Source organism: Ascidiella aspersa, chromosome 3 (assembly GCF_963924565.1).
Source record: "Ascidiella aspersa chromosome 3, kaAscAspe10.2, whole genome shotgun sequence".
NCBI classification, from domain to species: Eukaryota; Metazoa; Chordata; class Ascidiacea; order Phlebobranchia; family Ascidiidae; genus Ascidiella; species Ascidiella aspersa.
In genome coordinates this window covers 13423033-13441832 of record NC_139449.1, presented here as the reverse complement: position 1 = coordinate 13441832, position 18800 = coordinate 13423033, and the positions used below count along the sequence as shown (strand labels likewise).

Below are 18800 nucleotides of genomic sequence, written 5' to 3'. Positions count from 1 at the left end.
TTATATGACATTACAGGAAAAAATGCATATATTCTTGTTTAGATTTTGTATCTAAGACAAAATGTTTCACTTCACAATTGTTGCCAAATGCTAATTAAAGGTAAATGTCAAAATTAATATCTCTACTTAATAAATAATTGCAAAGCCAAAAAGGTCGAGTAAATCGACAGCATCTTGATGAAAGACGTTTCGATACGAGCTTGTATCATCTTCAGTTTCAGTTAATGTCGATTTACTCGACCTTTTTGGCTTTGCAATTAATTATCAAGCTACATTAAAGATCCGTGCATAGTGTACCCAAATATCTCTACTGTTGTTTGCAATAAAAAAGATGATGGGATAGATGGAAACTGTGCATATAAGAAAATGATAAAAATAAAATAAACACACTTTGAAGTTACACTGCTAATAATACTTTTAAAAGTTACATAAATACACAGGATTGCTCTGCTTGACTATAAATGACTAATTTAAAGGCTGTTTCCTTATTTTTTCATTGGATGAACAAAAATACTACAAAGTTCATGTGCAGTTACCAACCACTAATTACAACTTTTTTAGGTAAAATATAAAAAAGGTCATATTAGAATTTAGCTGAGTTGAAATAAAAATAAAATAATTAAGTTGTAGCCTTTGAGAGTCAAATGCCATTGTCTAGGAGTTCAAATGCCGTTGTCTAGGAGTTTTTAAACCAAAATTGTTTGTTTTAATTGTTATCAGACCCGACTGCATTCCATAAGTTGTGGACGCCAAAGATTCCAGTAAAATTTTTGTTGGTTTAATCCTTTGTGCAGTATTTACACCAGAAATGTTTTTTATAAGCAAAAAATGCTACTTTTGCAAAAAAGAGATATTACACCAAATTATGTCAGTGGCGTGCTTTTGGGCAAAAATTTCAGGTAAAAGATATTTGGCGGAAAGGCAATGGAATACAATCATGGATAAGACTTATAACTACTACAACCAATTTGTTAATTAGCACTAAATTATATTAAACATCAAATCCAAAGGCTATAGTCAAACATTGCCTAAATTACAAATGTACGCAATTGCACAACAACAAAAAGTCGTGAATGAACATAAAACATCACACTTAAAAAAATTAAAACATTATAAGTTAATATTTATTTTAATATTTAGACTATATATATATAAAATTCATTGTCAAGATTTAAATATTTATGATATCATGTCATATTATGCAAATTTTAAACGGAAATTTAATGTTTACATGAATACCAAGTGGAAACTTCGAATATTGCATGGTGAACTTGTTCAAGCAGTTTAAAACTGCATCGCAGTAAATAAATTAACAACAAAAAATGCAAGCGCAACTGAAATTTAGCACATTTGGTTGACTTTTTGGGGCTAAATACACTTCACTTTGATTATTTAAGATATGCGCACCCGCGAGTGTAACTGCACATATGCTAGAGTGTAACTGCATATGCTAGAGTTTAACTGCACAGGGAATTGTTCTTTTCAATCTGCCAGTAACGCCCAATATAAATAGTATATTTGGATATAACAGAATTTTAATTCAAGGACCTGAACCCCTAGAAAATGTTTCAACTGAGCACCAGGGAGATCTGCGATACATTTCAGACTGGCCCATTAGAACTGGGCCTCTATCACACTTAAGTAAGAAAAATAACAATACGCAATTTTTACATAATACTAAAAAAATAACCTAACCTATCTAATCACACATTTACGAAGGAAACAATAAAGGAAATTATTTTGATATTCTTGTAACTCCAATTCCGCTTGCTTATTTAGTATCCTGTACACAGCTTAACATTTCATTGTGTATTATATCTGGAAGTAAACAAGATATTGATCAGAAATTTTTACATATTACTCGTTTGAAGCAACCCAAGCCAGCCAGCAATTAGACATTTATTAAAACAGTTATAGAGTCAAATAAAGTATGGGCGCTGATCTATAATCCTACCATAACCCACAATATTATTTGGGTTACGGTGCGAGTTAGCGTTTTGGTCGGTCAAGTATTATTATGAAATAATAAATATAATATTACTTGATCCACACACATCCAAACGCTAACCCGCACCATAAATCAAACACTGCTCCTTGACCTAATAATTGTTTGAACGTTGAGGTAGGATTCTAGACCAGAGTCGAGTATGAAATTTGCATTTTATGGCTATTGAAAATACTAATGTGATCTCTTCGCTGCTGTTTTCACTAAAAACAGGGTAACACTAATTTACGGAATGCTCGGAACGCTCACAGTATTATTAATAAATATAATAACACTTGACCCACCTTCACCCAAACGCTAACCCCACCCTAACCCAAATATTGTGCGTTGGTTTAATAATTGTTTTAACGGGGTAACACTTAAATTAGTGAGCGTTCCGACCATTCCGACCATTCATCATCCCGTAAATTAGTATTACCCCTAAAAACAAGATTAGCTACTGGCTTTGTCTGGTTTTATTATAGGTGGGTAGTTTTTAGTCGACATCATAAAAATCTTAAACAACCAAAAATAGAAATTTGGTTTTGAACAAGTTAAGGCTTAATTATCAAATACAATAAGGCCAATCGTCAATTTATTGAGAATATAGTACATTATATATTTTAACAATTAAAGCAAACGCCTTTGAAATTTTATGACAAAAATTATAAATATTGATTAAAACAGCGTTGATATTTTTATTTTTCAGATATTTCAATAATGAGTTGCTGTTTTTTTAATACGTCACGAAACTTACATTAAATGACTTACAATTCAAAGATTAGTCTCTGCATTTTTTGACCCACATTTTATAGATTTAACGCAACTTATATTGTATCCGAACCGAAACTTTTGAACCGGTTTTGAAATAACGATTATCAAACCGGAGCTGAACCGGAACTTTTCAATTGCTCGAAACCGAAACCGGAACTGAACCGGATTTCGAAAAAATGCTTGAACTCGAACAGAACCTGAACCGGAAAAGTGAAACGGTTCGACTCCCTGTTTATAATAGAGTATTTATAAAAAAAATCCTTGGGCTGCTGGTAGAGATGTTCGAAACGACATGTTATCACGATACTGATACCTATGCTTTGGTCAAAATTCAGTGGTATTTTCCTCAAAGCTATTTGGGTTAGAGTTAGAACAACGGGCTCTTTATGAACTGTTACAAATTATAGAGGAAATACCTATATTAAATTGGTTTTTGATTGGCATCTATATACCAGCAAGTAAAAAAAAATACCGACACTACCAACCAAACCATTCACCAAATTCACCTAAGATAATTTACCAATCCATCTAAATTTTGCGCGTTTAAACTAAAAAAATTTTTTTTCAGTCAAGTGATGTAAATATTTCCATTTCGCGGTGATCGGTAAACAATTAGGGGAAGGTTGCCTTAAATCGGACGTTGCCTGAGTCGGGACGTTGCTATTACGTAGACGTTCCGTTAGGTAGCGCCAATTATTAATTAGTTTTTCACGAACGTTTTCAACTAACAAAACTTTAGGTTTAAAAAGGAAGCATTTAGAACGGTTTCCCTAACCGTAAAAAGGGTTCAGCTATAGCCTACATCTTGGTAAGTTTAAATTAAATCATCGTATTAAAATATGTGTGTATGTGTGCAGTTTAAACTTCACGAAACAAAAACCACGCCTATTCGAATTAAAACAACATTAATGTTCAAAAATCAGGAAGGGAAGACGTCTTGCTCTTCCCCGAAATTTAATCTATGTCATTATGTAGAAATGTATATAGACGTTATTGTGTAAAGCGCAATCGTTCGATTCCCATAGAGCGAAGCCCATTTAGTATGTGTCACTGTATTTTAGATATTTTTGTCGCTCAGTTGCACATGACTGTCATTAAAAATATATCCTTGCAATTTGCACGCGACAATAAACAGAAATCAGATGAACTTACGCGGGACGTGTTTTGCTGGTCGCCCTGCGCGGCCAGGTCAGTCTCAAGAAATCACATAATCAAAAAACATTTTAGCCGCAAATGCAGAGAAAATTGCATGTGTTTTAGCCCATTTAAATGAATTTATGTCAAAGATGCCATGCGCAATATCGTATTCTCCAATGACCCATGCGAAAGTGTATTTTTACCGAAATGCTTTTTTAATCGCAGTTTACAAAAACAATCCTTAATACGGCGTCAGGAATCCAGGAATTTTGTTTGGGTGGAGGTCACAAAGGTATGTAACGTCACAAAGATTTAAATCTGCGCCTTCAGCATCCTTTTTTATGTACAGAATAACAGCTGACCAATGAAAAATGTTGTTTCTTTTTTAACCTCAATTAAATTGTTGGGCAACATTTAATCTAAAAAACAGATGTCATTGAAGTGCGTAGACTTTCCGAGTGTACTGTCACTGTTAAACGAAACCTCGTTCAACATAAGGACGTAAAGTTTGCACCAACATTTTACTTACAATAGAACTTGTTTTTTTACGGATGCTTTGTCAAACGATGAAATGTTTAATTTCTGTTTAATAAATATTTTTTTAATATTTTCGGATAAAGGCATGTTTCGTTATGTCGACGGATGTTTTATTTATTATATTTCAAATCACAAAAAATGAGCATTTTATCGTAAGTTTTGCGCATTGCAATATTACGTTTTGCGTTAATATTGGTTCAATTATTGCTAATAATCAGACGAGTTTACCAATTTTTTTAGTTTAAAGTTTCATTTTTTTGACAAGGACTTCACTTGGACCTATTGTGACTTGACTTTTTATTTATTCAAAAAGACTTGACTGACTTGATTTGGACTTAAGAAATTTCAAAATGACTTGTTTATAACACTGCCAAATACAGCTGTTCCTAATTTTCTTATATTCTCTGCAAAACTTAACATTTAGGCCAGGGCCGGATTAAGGTTTTCATGGACCTGGGGCTGTATGGTAGCCAGGGGCCTATTGGTCATTTTCATTCTGTCCAACCAGAAATAACATGAAATAGCATTGTTTTATTCACTTATCAAACAGATTCAATTAACATGTATTCTAGCTTTAGATAAAGCAAAATGGTTGATAACTTCGTCGCTGTTTTTTTGCCAAAAATCTAGTTTTTTTATGGAGAGTAGAGCTAACGAATGCAACCTATTTTGGCCAGAAACACATTTGATTCTTTACTCTTTAAGGACTGAAAATGGGCAACCGTTTGAACAATTAGTAATCATTATCCAACTATACATTCTTAGTACAACAGATACGTCAATTAATTTTCGTTAATAAGGCTAAACATTGAGCTTCTTTGCTACTTTCAAAGATAATCGTACTTCATTTAGCACTGCAGAAAAATAAATCATCTTTTTTTAGTTTTTCGGCTATTTTCCATTAAAATCTCAGTCACCTTTTTCGATTTTGCAACATTTTTAGTTTTTCTTCTGCCTTTTTATAGTTTTTTGCTTAATAGATATTTTACGTCAACCTATATAAAACGATCTGACACCAATGCTGGTAGGCCTATCTCTAGATCAGCATGGTTCAACTACAGGCCCGCGTGGGCCAAAAGTGGCCCGCGGACTCTCTTTATTGGCCCGTGATCTGATTTTAATGGGCCAGTAATGAAATCAAAAAATATATTTTTTATTCAGTCGAGTCGCCGGCCACACATAGATACACCTGCTTCCTTTGCTTTACTTGACGGCCAAACTTTATTTTTTGAAATATATGAACGCAAATTTTATCTCGCTTCACACGTACGTTTTACGACAACTTAGTAGCCTATGTTTGGAATTATGTCATGCCAATGCATGAAGGCATGTAATATTGTTACATTTTCTATGTGTCCACAGCCGAACTCTGTATGGCCTTCGACTCGGTACAAACTGAAATGTCTGTCAAATTATCTGATTACTGCACCTTTCTTACACCTTTGCAATATTGTATCATAAGTAACACCTATTCGACTTTTTAAACGAGATAAACGCAATTGATGTACTGTATTCCGCGTTTCGTGCGAAATTTTTACGTGTTTAATCTTTTTGTGTGTGTTCAAGTAAACGTTTTGGCGAAAGGAAAATGAAAAAAACAAACAATTTTTTTCGTGCTTCGCGCAGTGAATTTGCTTCGGTTGCTCAATTGCACATCAATTGTTTCAAAAACCGCACGTTTCTAAAGATATTATAAATCATGACGTAATGGTGACGTCATATGTCCCCTGCCAACTAAAATTCGGATACGCCATTACATCTTTGGCCCGCCATATAAAACGAATTGCTTCTGTTGGCCCGCGACAAAATAAAATTGGACCACGCTGCTCTAGATTAAAACTTAACAGACAGAGATAACGTCGGTTGGTCTTATTAAGTTGTTGCGTATGGGCCTATTTTTTCGGTGGGCCTGGGGCTGCAGCCCCCTTAGCCCCCGCCTTAATCCGCCCCTGATTGGATCACTATTCGGTATGAATCGTTTAGCTATAGGTATGAATCGTTTAGCTATGGGACCGTTTCGGTCCCCCAAAACACCTTAAAAAAAACACTGGGCGGGATAATGGTGAAATAATTTTGGTTTTGTAAATACAGTTAAACGAATTAGTAAGAAAAAAAGTTTATACTAAAGAAATTTTATTTTATTTTTGTTTGTTTATAAAGTGACAATGACGCCGCGGCCGCGAAAAACTGTCTCGAGAATATTACAAATGCGTTTCATGGAGTTTTCTCCTTGATAGTAGATACATTTTCATTGGTTCCGATTTCCCTTTCATCTGAATCAAGCCTCGATAATCGAAGTTGAAATGTGGACTGTAGCATTCACGAGATTGTAAACATCTAAAAAAATATAATGGTTAAAGCTTCAATTCATAACATAGCGTTGTTTCGCAACAGTTTTTGTCATTGAACTCTTTAAAAACGCTTGATCGGTTTTACTATATGGGGCAAATGTACGAATCCTGACAAAATGCGGATTCGTCATTTTAAAAAGTAAAATATTTGTTACACACGAGTTAGAAATTTTATCAAAAAATTGTGATTACCGGTATGTATATTCGGAGACATTGATATTTCCTGTCAAGCCAGTTGTCTCGCAACGTGAAGCAATGTTAACTGTGTTTCCAAAAAGACAGTAGCGCGGGGTTCTTTGTCCAATTACACCCGTAACGACCTCACCTGTGTGGATCCCGATTGTCAACTGCAAGTAGGTCATAAAATAACGTCATTATTATTATCTTTACAACAGATTTATTTGTAAACACTTGGATACGAAAGTATACCATATATATTATGTTTATTGTATGCGATGAAGAAAACAGTTCAAGAGAAAATGCTTTCTTTTTTAACAAGTTTACAGAGTAAAGTTTATGACACTTTACTTCGCGAGAAATAAAACTACTTGTATAATCCTTTTCGGCGCTTTACAAAACTATAGATGCCTTTCTTTCTAGCGTAAATAAGTCAACAACAACCATGTGCAACATACGACTGGAGCACAAACGGCTGTAACTGTTTTAGCATGTAGCACTTATTTACTTAAATAAAGGCTACTAAGTTTACCTCTATTGTTAAGTCATTAGCTTGCCATGCGGGACCTGTCTTTAATCAAGTGGTACCCGCGAGACGATTTGTATTGCTTTGTAAACAGTATGCATCATTTCATGTTATGTTTAGTGTGGTATTTATTGTACTTGGCTGAGTGGACAGGACGCACTACAACTTCCTAACTCATTAAGTATGTCACTGAGGACACGATTTATTTGTCTTTTGAAATGAAACTCTAAAAATAAGGAGCGATGAATGATCGTTTTCTAGGGCTGTTTAATTTGGTAGCATAATGGAAGATGCTGTTCGAGTTGCCAAATAAACCGTTTTGGAGCAGAAATAGACACTGTAAAATAGTTACAGAGCAGCAGAACCAAGTACTCCTGGCGGTTTCAAGGTACGTAAAAGAAACTTTCGAAAATTCACCGATACTGGAAGTCTGGGCACAAAGCACCAACTTGACGTTTGAAAACCTGTTATGCAGAGGATCTGCAAGAAGTGTTTCGCAAGATAGTCAATATCTCGAGCGTGGGGTTAATCGCAAGTGGTAACATTGTTTCACAAAGTTTGAAAAATCATTGTCCAACCGAAACTTGAAGCCATAAGCATTGCTTACTGATCCGCCCTAGTCATCCTTTGAATACCATTGGCTGCTGTTGCTTTATGGTATACTAGACGAAATACCCGGCGTTGCCCAGGTTAAATAGAATATTTACCATCATAATGTACGAAGTCTACCTGAATTTTACCTGGTTAAACAAAACGAAACAATCCATCATACTGTGGCTCTTTATAACTATTGCACATTACGTTGTAACATGTTAAACTAATAGCTTCATGTTATATCCCATAATTTTGGAAGCTAAGTTAGGTAATCAGCATACAACCCGAAAGTAATATTACGGATAGCGTACGATCTTCGTAAGTGGCATAAATAATGCAAACATATTTTTTTAAATGTCATACTAAATTTGCTTATCCCTAAACGTTTCTACTGCATGTGACTAAATAAAAATATCAAAACATGGCATATCGTGGGTCTGAAATCAGTTAAGTTATGCTTCCCCACAATCAGAGTAACACTCACAGCCTGTGTGAAAGCGGTAATAATGTAAAAGCGGAATGGCGTGTTTAATTCTTTGACTTATCTGTGTGGCTTTAAAGATCTAATTTTTTGTCTCTGTAATTTCCCAGTACTTTTAATTTGGTTAAAACAATCTAAAGATGAAAAATTAACGCATAACCTAATAAGAAGTTTTATGTCTGAAATGGGTCACTAAAGGAAAGTCGCAAACGCGCTGTGACCATTTAATTACTAATTCACGTGCTACCAGCATTGTATAAGCTGTTGAAGCCGCATGATAGAGTCCAACGGAAACATTTCTTGAACAACTTCATGTAGAAACATTTTTGGAAAACAGGATGCTTGGATAAAGGAAGTTGTCCATATGTGATTGTCGACGTTTGACATAAACTCATCGCGGAGGGTTGTAAATAACGGTTAAGTCAAAAATTAAATTAAATCTTGAAAATCGCATTGTGTGGGCAACGGCATTAAATGTCTATCCCGCATTTCATTACGCCAATCGACAAAGCGAAGAAACCTTTTATAAACCCTTTAAAACCACGTGGGAAATGCGTTAAGGTGGCTTAATATAGCAACACCAAATCATGGTGACACACACTATACCGTTTTAAAAACTCCTACAGGTAGTGTGCAGTCCGCCAGAATGTTAACATGTTGCAATTACGGCATGTGTGTAGCCACTTGCAAACCAAAACCAAGACCTATCCACAAGTTGAAGGCACATAAAGTTGATTGGAAAACGTTTGACTATGGTTTACAAAACCTACATTTCAAACTGAGGAAGCCCTTCTTACGGCAAAATATATTTTTTGAAATTTTCAAATATGATTTTATGCGTTTATACCTATTTTTGCTTAACGGTCCAAATATCAACTGATTTGAAAGCGAAAATCTCTCTTATTCATTTTATATTTTGCGACATTCTTCGTACACACGAAAATTGTTCAGCTACAGATTTACGTGTTATTATTTTTTACCTGAATCGGCATTCCGTCAATGACGATTTGTTCGCTTAGTTCCAACATATCAAGGGCCAACTGACATATGTGCCGAGCGTTGTCGTTGCAGTGCTCAGGCAGACCACTAACCGCCATGTATTTGTCTCCAACTGTTTCAACCTTAAAGTAAATTGTAACAATAGTATTCGTAGTTATCTAATGCGTTAAAACAGATAAAACTGAAACCTTACTTTGTAAACGAAGGGATTCTTTTTCGGATCGGAAAGCCCATCAAATGTGGTATAAACCGTATTTAACAGCTTGACTATTTTCATGGCGCCGTCCGATGTGCTGTGCTTAGCGCAAAACTAAAATATAAAACGACATTAAGATTTAGTTAGAATAATAACAAGCAGGATTGCTCAAAAATAAAGATCATGTGTAGGTTTACAGTACATCTATACATAGTTTGTTATTGTCAAACTAGGAAAATATCATATTATAAACCTTTCCGAAATCCACCAATCCACTGAAAAGAATAGTCACACTGTCGAATCTCATTGGGGGTACTTGTCTCTTGTGGCGTAACTCATTGGCAACCCAGTGAGGTAATACAGCATACAGCAATCTTTAAGTAATATACCGGTATACAGACATTTAAACAGATTTTTTTTTTGCTTTAGAGTGTTAAGGCTAGTAAGAAACTTTTGTATAATAGGGTGTGCAATGTGCACTAAAAATAAACATATAAACCCATAACATAGTATAGGCCGGGCAAAGCGTTATAAAAACAAGGAAAAGGCATAATTTAAACGTAAGGTAGAGAATGGAAATGGACCCAGTACGATGTCAAGTCTGACGTTAATCAGGTTAAAAAAAGATGTCATTCAGTATAAAAAATATTGGTATGGGGACTGTAGCCAATATGTCATTTTTTCTCAACTTATGGGTCTCGACCCCAAAACAATTTACATACAAGAAGAGCAAGATTTCCTAAAATTTGAGAAAACAGTGGAAGATCTACGAAGACAAGGCCCACTTTCATAAAATTTAAACTATTTATGATGTTTTGTTCATGTTTTGTTCATTTTTAAAAAGTCAGTAATATTTGGGTCGCCAAAGCTTCTTTGTTTTATTTACGTTTAGCATTGAGAAACACTTCAATATTCGGTAATATACTGACTTAAACGTAAAACAAACTGTTTACTTGTCAGTCATTTTCTTTTCACGTTCACGTGCAAGAAGAGTGTGCTGCAGCTTATCAGTGAGAATCTCTAGGTTCTGAGCAAGTCTGTAGTCTTCTTCAAACTGTTCCCCAAGCAAGACGAGGTCGCGAGTTGCGTCGTGAAGCGGAATGTCACTTAGACACAGCCCTCGCATCGTCAAATCCTCTAGGTTCATAACACTGCATTCATAAGAAAGGTTAAACAAAAAAACCTATAGCATTTCTTTTAAAATAAGCTTGAAAGAAAATAGGTTTTTAAAGTAGACGCTGCGTTGATTTGCAACCATGGCTGAAATGCCTTTGCCAGTTTAGTATTCCAATCGGTACCGATGACACCCTTACGCGTTCCGGGTCCTATATCCCTTAGATTCGACATTATCAAAAACCCATAATGCTGTTGCTTGTTTTGTTTTGTTTTGTTTTATTCATATATTTTATGTTTTAAAGATTACTTTAGGCAATATGAGATAGGAAATTTAAACAGGGCCTTCACATAACTACTTGTTGAGTTGATCATTTGTACGAATGCATTACATTTAACATTGCAAAACTCACCTTGGAGAGCAAAGGAATAATATTTGATCACACTCAGGAACGTAGATCATTTGTCCTTTTAATCTTAGAGTAGAGTTGTCCTGCTGGTCGCGAACATAACTAATTTTTCGTTTTACATTTTTCTCCTGGATATTTTCGTTGATTTCTACACTTTCCACCTCGTCTCTCGTATTTTCCATTGGAACCGTTTTTATCACGCCTTAGAACAAATTCTTATAAAAAACAGTATAATCACTAAAAACCCATCATAAAATTCGAGTCGTAAATAATTCTTTATTTATATTTTTTATCAAAGTTACATGTGATTCAATCCCCTTGGTAGCCTAATCCTTGTTTGTTTAATAATATTAAGTCATCACACTGTGAAAACAAGCTATGTATTATAAAATTGAACTCATAAGTAAGTGGGTTTATTCATGCAAATCTATTTGTTACAGACTTCTTATTGGTATCGTACTGCAATACCAAAAGTTTGTTAGAAAATTAAGTAAAAATTGATTTGTCATGGACAAACCTGCATTCGTACGAAGTACAAAGACTTGATTGATCTGGGACTTAATACTGTCGAATGAAAATGCGATGCGAGGTCGCACGAGTTCAAATAGATCAGTAATCTTCACTTCAGAGGGGTCGCATGCATCAGCGTTCAAATTGGAATCTTTAGAACATTGCATACGACATGTAAGTAAACGTTAATAAAAACAAAAACGTTTTCAAATTCCAATTGGTATATTATTTTGTATATCCAGACGGCCAGGACACCTAATTTAATGAACGCTTCACTTTAATTGACTTTTTAAAAGCACCTAAAATGTATTGGCATATTTTTAGGACAAACCTTAAGGCGTGCATACCACGTCTAGTGTGGTGCGTATTCGTGGGTACTGGTGTTATACGTTGCATGAGGTTTGGGTTTAAACTGGTTATTGTTAAAATGTTAGTTTGTCATTAAATCGTGAGTTAGGCTACATTTAGTGGCTGGACGCGGTCGTCTGCAAAAGTATTTAAATTTACCCTCAACTCTCTTTATTTTTAACTTGACGAAATACCCTGCGTTGCATAGGTTAAATAAGTTATTATTTTGCCTACTTGTGACAAACTACTAAACACAGTCAGCGTAAAACGCTCGATTTTTTCGTGGTAAAAACTGAATGAAACCATAAAGCTATTGCCTGTTGATTACCATTGCATATTATACTATTCCCGTGTAAGAGTGATCCTACCTCGTGCTATAGCCAATAGTAAAAAAATAATTTTGCAATTTAGCTTGTAACCGTAAATAAAGTAATGTTCGGTATTGTGTCCTAAATGGGTCGAGTAAATACTTTCTCACAATTAAAGTATGATGCGTCCATTGTGGAATCAGTGACGCTATATACCAGGGGTCGGCAAACTGTTTCTAGTCGCGGGCCAAAACCAAACTCAGAAAGGTCTCTGCGGGCCGCACAAAATGTTAACTGAGAATTGTGTTATTGAAATTTTAGATCAACTGTGAATCAAGCGGGCCTCGGATATTTTTTGCACTTAAAACGTGTTTAAGTACATTTACAGAGGCAGTAAAGTGTTGACGCAAAGCGCAAAACAGCATTTGTTTGGTTTAAAATTCGAGTTTACACGTCGTCATTCATACTACTAAAAACTACTTTGAGGGAACGCGATAACATTTAAATTTAATCTAGCTCATTGGTTGTTCCCTGACGAGCGAAGCGAGCGCGATTTTTTTGGTATGCCGGTTTTTCTTTTAAATTTCAAGTTTTTATTACATTGCCGAAAATAAAAAATGTTAAAAAAATATATGTCCAATATTTTTGAATACGTTTTCTGTTTTTCCGCGACGCACTTGGCGGTCATCCACGGCGCAACGGTAAAGAATCGCTGATCTAGTTGAAAAGGCAGCATCAAAACGAAAACAAACCGGATGTAGAATGATCATTGGCGCGAAGCGCGAATTTTTTCACCATCACGTAATTAAAATAGTCAAAAAGTATGTGAAATGGACTGTTGTCTAATTTGTCAAAGAGGCGGCGGGCCGGATAAATTACATCGGCGGGCCGTATGTTGCCGACCCCTGCTATATACTATAGCTATAGGCCCTACATGCTAGCAAAGGCGCTGGTAGTCCATAACAAACGCGTAATCCTGGTGCCAGATTATTCTAGCTATAGAGTATATGATTGTAGGTTAACAAAATGCAAGATTCCATTCAAGCTGTTTCATCTTTAAGAATACTATTACATATACTATATTGTACCATCCCAGCGTCAATTTACTAGTCGCGTAATATTGCCGATGATTTAAAAAAATGACTGATTGTGGCAATGTAACATATTTACTCTAAAAATATTTTTTGCGTGGTTAAAAAAACTGCAAGAAGCCATTATAAACTTTAAGCATCGACCATTTTAAAGTGAAAATTGATATCGCCAGCCGTTTGCGAACTACAACAACACCAAACGTTTTTGATGTACCCTGACGATGTAAATATATGTCCCAAAATAATATCGTTACCAAAAAAAAAACAAGTAATCTTACGTCAGAACCAAATAAATCTTACGTCAAAGCAGAACCGAACAAAATAGTGTACAAGATTTAAGGTTGATTTTAATCGAGCGAAGCAAGAAATTGCGTTCACCAGTTTTTATAGGCAAAATTTTACTTTAAAAGGCGCGAGACGCTTTTGTCACAAAACAAAGCTTATCACATTGCTTAAAAGATTGACATTTTTACGAAAAATTGGCAAACAATAAAGTATTGAGTGTCATTGACTCAACGCATAATAAACAAGGGTAGTATGGACAGTATACAAAGTTTAATTGTTCCTTGTACAATAAAACAAAAAGTAAACAAATAAGCTTTGACCGACCTATAGATAAAGAAGATAAAACGCTTGAAAGAATTGACTGTGCACTTATCATGTTTTATTTAAACCGATCATAAACTACACGAAAGGGGACACGAGTGCGACTAAATCCTGCCGCGTGGTATAGTATATAAAAGTTTGTCAAAAATCTTGCAATTACATAGTCCTTCTGCAAACTACGGCATATTACTGCATTAAACAAAAACTATGCCCTTATTGCGCACTACGTTTAATCAACCAGTTAATGTACGGGATACCTCACTGTCTCTGCGCTAGTTAATAAACGAGCTTGCGGTTGGTGTTTAACGGACCGGGTTGGCACAGAACCAATAAAAGCAATATTATGTTTTTTTTGATAAATGTTTTATATGAGGTAAAATAATTTATTAGAATAACTCACCATAATGTTCGTCGCGGTCATACTCAGTGTTTTGAGCAGCAATAAATGCCGGTTGGAGTTGTTCGACAACGCGAGAGATAGAAGCACCTGCTTGTTTTATGTTCATATTGCAATCGAACATCATGTGGAATGGTAAAGCCTGGTTGGAAAATAATCACGACGTGAAAACGTGTTACGCATCGTAATTGGACAATGTCAGTAGGCTACTGGTTTGCGTATTCTTGAACCGTGGTTGTGTCTAATGGCAAATAATGTGATATAGGTTCACAAATTACCAAGTCGTGCAAAAAACAACGTCCCGGAAGAAATTATTTGCCGGAACACCGTTGCGGGCCGCTTCGGCTTACTTCACCACGTGTGGACCAGGGATTCTTAAACTTTTTATCCCGCGCCCGCTTTACACAATTCATCAAAACTCGCTCCAAAATATTATGTTTTTAGCTACAAAGCCCATGTGCTTATAGTCTGCATTATACAGACAGTGTTTTCACATCAATATAAAAAGTGCTTAATTAAGAGGCGCTTAAAAGGTTAAACTGTTGAAGGGTTTCATGCAAAGTTCAGAGATGATGTCACAATGTTGAGTTAGAATGTAAAGTCATACTTAAAAACAACTAATCTTATTTCCTAAAACGAATTTCCTAAAACGGGCAATGACATGGCCGAAAAACAATTGGGTTTATATAGTGGAAGTTGCTAAAAGATATATATTGGTATTGTCTTGTGTGCCAATCCCTGGTTTAGCCCCGAAAAAGGACCAACATGGCAGCAATGTATAGTGTGTATAGTAAGTAACGGGTCACACTCAGGTTACATTAACTGAATCTACAAAACTGGAAAACTAAATTGATATCAGCGAGGAGAATTAAGATTAAGTGTTTGGCATAAAATTATATGTGTCAATCACAGCAAAAAGAATTAAAAAAATATATTCATGTTTTTGAAACGTCATAATAAATGAATTAAAAAACGTTTTTTTTTCTCAGTGAGGGTTTTACCCCGCGATGGTCAGGCAGTTATCCGGCCCTTAATGAAAAAAGATTGGTGACTCCTGCCCTATAGGCTGATATTGTGCGTTTTTATGTTCGTCGCAGGGTTGGTGTGGTTGGCATTACTGACTAAATAATCGAATTGTTACAAGCGTTTAGAATAGAAAGCAATGGCACGTTTTTTTTTATAAAACCTTAAAAACTCCTCTTTTCAAAGGAGAATAACGACGTCCAGACACAATATTATTTAACTAAATGTATTCTTCATACGTTAATTGATTGTAAAAACAAGTTTTTAGGTTAAAATTAATAATTTTAACTTATAGGTCAGTCATGTTCAAATATAATCGTCCGAATTACAAGATCTACAGTAAAACTGACAGAGCTATGCTACAAACTTTGCAAAAAGTCCTCGGTCCAATGATTGGTTCAAGTTCGCAAAGGTCGTCTTCAATGGCGGCCAAGTCTTTGTGCTTAGGACCAGACAGCGTTCCTGATTTGGCGATAATTTCAAGTTGAACATGGTCACATTCGTCACCCTTACGCCTTATCACCTATAGTTTAAAACTTGTTTGATGAACAATTACCAATAGAAGATATGCTTTTACTTAAAAATACAAGTAGTAGAAAGGCAACTAATCTTACCTTAACTTCAGTTTCAGTGCTATGTATTTGCATAGTAACCGCCTTTACAATCCCAATGACAATGTTTTCAAGGCCGTCCCGTTCTGAATAGTAATGAAGAATAAGTGAATCTTCTTTATCACCGTCAGTGCATCTAAAGCTTGGAGCCCTCATTCCGGGATATATCGAACTCAGATGATCGTGCAACGCATCCAAATTCTAAAATAATGTTCAATCTTATTTACTATTATTCTCAAATGCGATTAAGTATAGCATAAATAAAAAGTGCGATGAAAAGTTATTAGAACTGTACATTCCAATTTATTATAGTGAACAGATTTCTGACAGTGGTCACTGTGTTTCTTAGGTGAATGGTTTACCCCAGGAGAGTGAATTTTTTACTAACCAACAGATAGGGGTGAATGAAAGGAGAATGGTTAGTTTCAAATTGCTGTTTGTACGCATTGCCAGCACAGTCTAAAAATATACACACTGTCGTATTCCGTAATTGTTAGGCCTAATAGTTTTCTAGTTGCCCATAGCTCTACAACCGATTTCTCAAGCAAATCAAATGCATTTCAGAATAATTGTTTTTAGGCTTAGTTGAACAGAAAAGTAATAACACGGAACACACTAAAATCGGTGCAAAAACAATATAATTCAATCACCATTTAAGAAGGACTGCTTACTTAAGCTTCGGAACATGTGTTACTGGTTGTTCTACCAAGGTTGCAGTTTCGATTTTCACTGATTCCAAATATTTGTTTAACCAATAAAATATAACAGATGAGGGATGATTATGTTTTTAAAATGGAACCGATGATTGCATTTTCACCCTCTAAACCAGGGGTGTCCAACCTGCGGGCCCTTATGTTTACGTGCGGCCCACCACTTATTCTCACTTTCAGTATCCTTTATTTAAAACAATTGTTTTGACTATAACCAAAACGTGTAGAACGCGCAGTACGTGATGTAGGCCTAATCTTTTTTTTCTGAAACTATACTCGAGTCTAATGTCGCTGTTTAACATTCATCGAACACTTGTGCACCCATCATTGTTAAACAAGATGTGTGTTTTTGCGGACCGTTTTAAGAAAATATACCAGGCGAGAGGTGTCGTACCATGGCATGATACGGCATTTATAAACTCAATTTCCCTCCAGTTTACTTGCATATTTGCACACGACTTCAACTTGAAGAGCGGGCGTTTATTTTACCCAAGTCATTTGTCCTAAAGACTTAAATCAAGTCAAGTAAGTTTGCCCTATTGAAAGTAAATTAGGTGCGCTTAAGGCAAGTCATTGGATTCATTGACTTATGTCATTACCACACTGATGCCTTACCTCAAGAAACTCTCGAACGCTTGAACCAAGCGTTCTCATAATAATGTCGTAGCCAGCTTCTTCACAAAAAAGAAAAAAAAAGTTTCCGTACAACTCGAGAATTTTGCTTGCGTCAGTTTCTAGGCAAAACAGTTAGGAATTAGAACAAACCGTTTTTTAACAAAAAGGCAATCATTGTTCAATGTTTGTTTTAACTAAAAGTTGCATAGACGTTAGACGTTAGAGCGTATTTTTTTAAATTTGAAGGTATTTAACATGATTTACGGAAGATGTACTTCGTCACCGTAAGGCAAAACATTGTTTATTTGCTGTACATTAATTCGCTAGTGATTCATTTGCTGCCTTTATAGCAGCGCGCATAACATTTTAGTGACGTCATACGTTTAACAACTGCTGAAACGTCAATATACAACATGCTATGCACGCGGTAGCGTTAAGCAAAACAACTTTCGCATATTTTCCAATACCTTAATAAAACTCACTTAATACTACGCTAGCTGCCTTTACCAGGTCGAAAGTACAAATGTCTTCGTAAATCATTCTTTGAATGAACTGGCCCTGGAGGTTTAAATCGGCTTCTTTTCTAAAAAAAAATCACTTGGTTTAACTAAGTTATTGCTATTTTCAAAAACCACGATCCGGCCAATAAGAGACTTACTTAATTTTTTCCCATATCTCCTCCCCGTAGTTTCGCAGCACAAGTTGTTCCAGAGCGTAGTTAACGAATCCGTACTATAATAAGTAACAAAACTAGAATTGCTTTTTGGCTTCCAATATCTATACAAATGATAACTTACCATGGCTTGTAGTTTTCCTTAAATATGCAAACTGGACGTTGAATTTCTACTCCCATAAAATGATAGAAAAAAGATTAGATGTCCAGCTTTATAACAAACTCGATCATTGATTGTGTATTATCCAAAACAGTTTAACGTTTTGTGGCAACCTAACTTCGCATTTTTTGCAATCTGAAATTAGGTCGTGTGCAAGAGTCGTTTAAAATAAAGTAGGACAACAAGTATCTATCATTTATAGTTCAAAGCATTGTCTAATATGTTACCAAATGTATAATTAGTCTAAACTAAATAATAGTTGAACAAATAGTTAAAAAGTACACAGGTTAATTAGCGTTAACCTCTAAAAACAACCTAACATTTATGCTATAACAGGAATGCTTATTTTCTGCACACGCTGTCTCGCTAAATATATTTACGAAAAGTTAATATGAACTACCCTAGAAGCCAATGACAATAACACGCGAAGGGCTTTCTGCCTTGGCCTGAGTAGCAGTGTTATCCGGTG

At 35.3% G+C, this 18800-nt stretch overlaps 1 protein-coding gene across 1 annotated transcript; it reads right to left on the bottom strand.

Moving 5' to 3' along the window:
• Positions 1-6633: 6633 nt before the first annotated feature.
• Positions 6634-18404, bottom strand: LOC146160297 (guanylate cyclase soluble subunit beta-1-like). Its single transcript, XM_083384921.1, has 15 exons — positions 18296-18404; positions 18157-18230; positions 17981-18081; positions 17499-17617; positions 16177-16374; positions 15930-16085; positions 14543-14681; positions 11797-11940; positions 11283-11481; positions 10710-10907; positions 10010-10130; positions 9754-9870; positions 9542-9682; positions 6976-7130; positions 6634-6769 (listed from the first exon to the last, which is right to left on the bottom strand). The coding sequence occupies exons 1-15, from the start codon at positions 18296-18298 to the stop codon at positions 6634-6636; spliced, it is 2001 nt and encodes a 666-aa protein (XP_083241047.1). The 5' UTR covers positions 18299-18404.
• Between the last annotated feature and the right edge of the window lie 396 nt (positions 18405-18800).

Coding starts and splice junctions, on each gene's coding strand:
- LOC146160297 (XM_083384921.1), bottom strand. Junction 9,871..10,009: donor GATTGGTGGATTTCGGAAAG/GTTTATAATATG, acceptor TTTATATTTTAG/TTTTGCGCTAAGCACAGCAC. Junction 7,131..9,541: donor TTGACGGAATGCCGATTCAG/GTAAAAAATAAT, acceptor ACCTACTTGCAG/TTGACAATCGGGATCCACAC.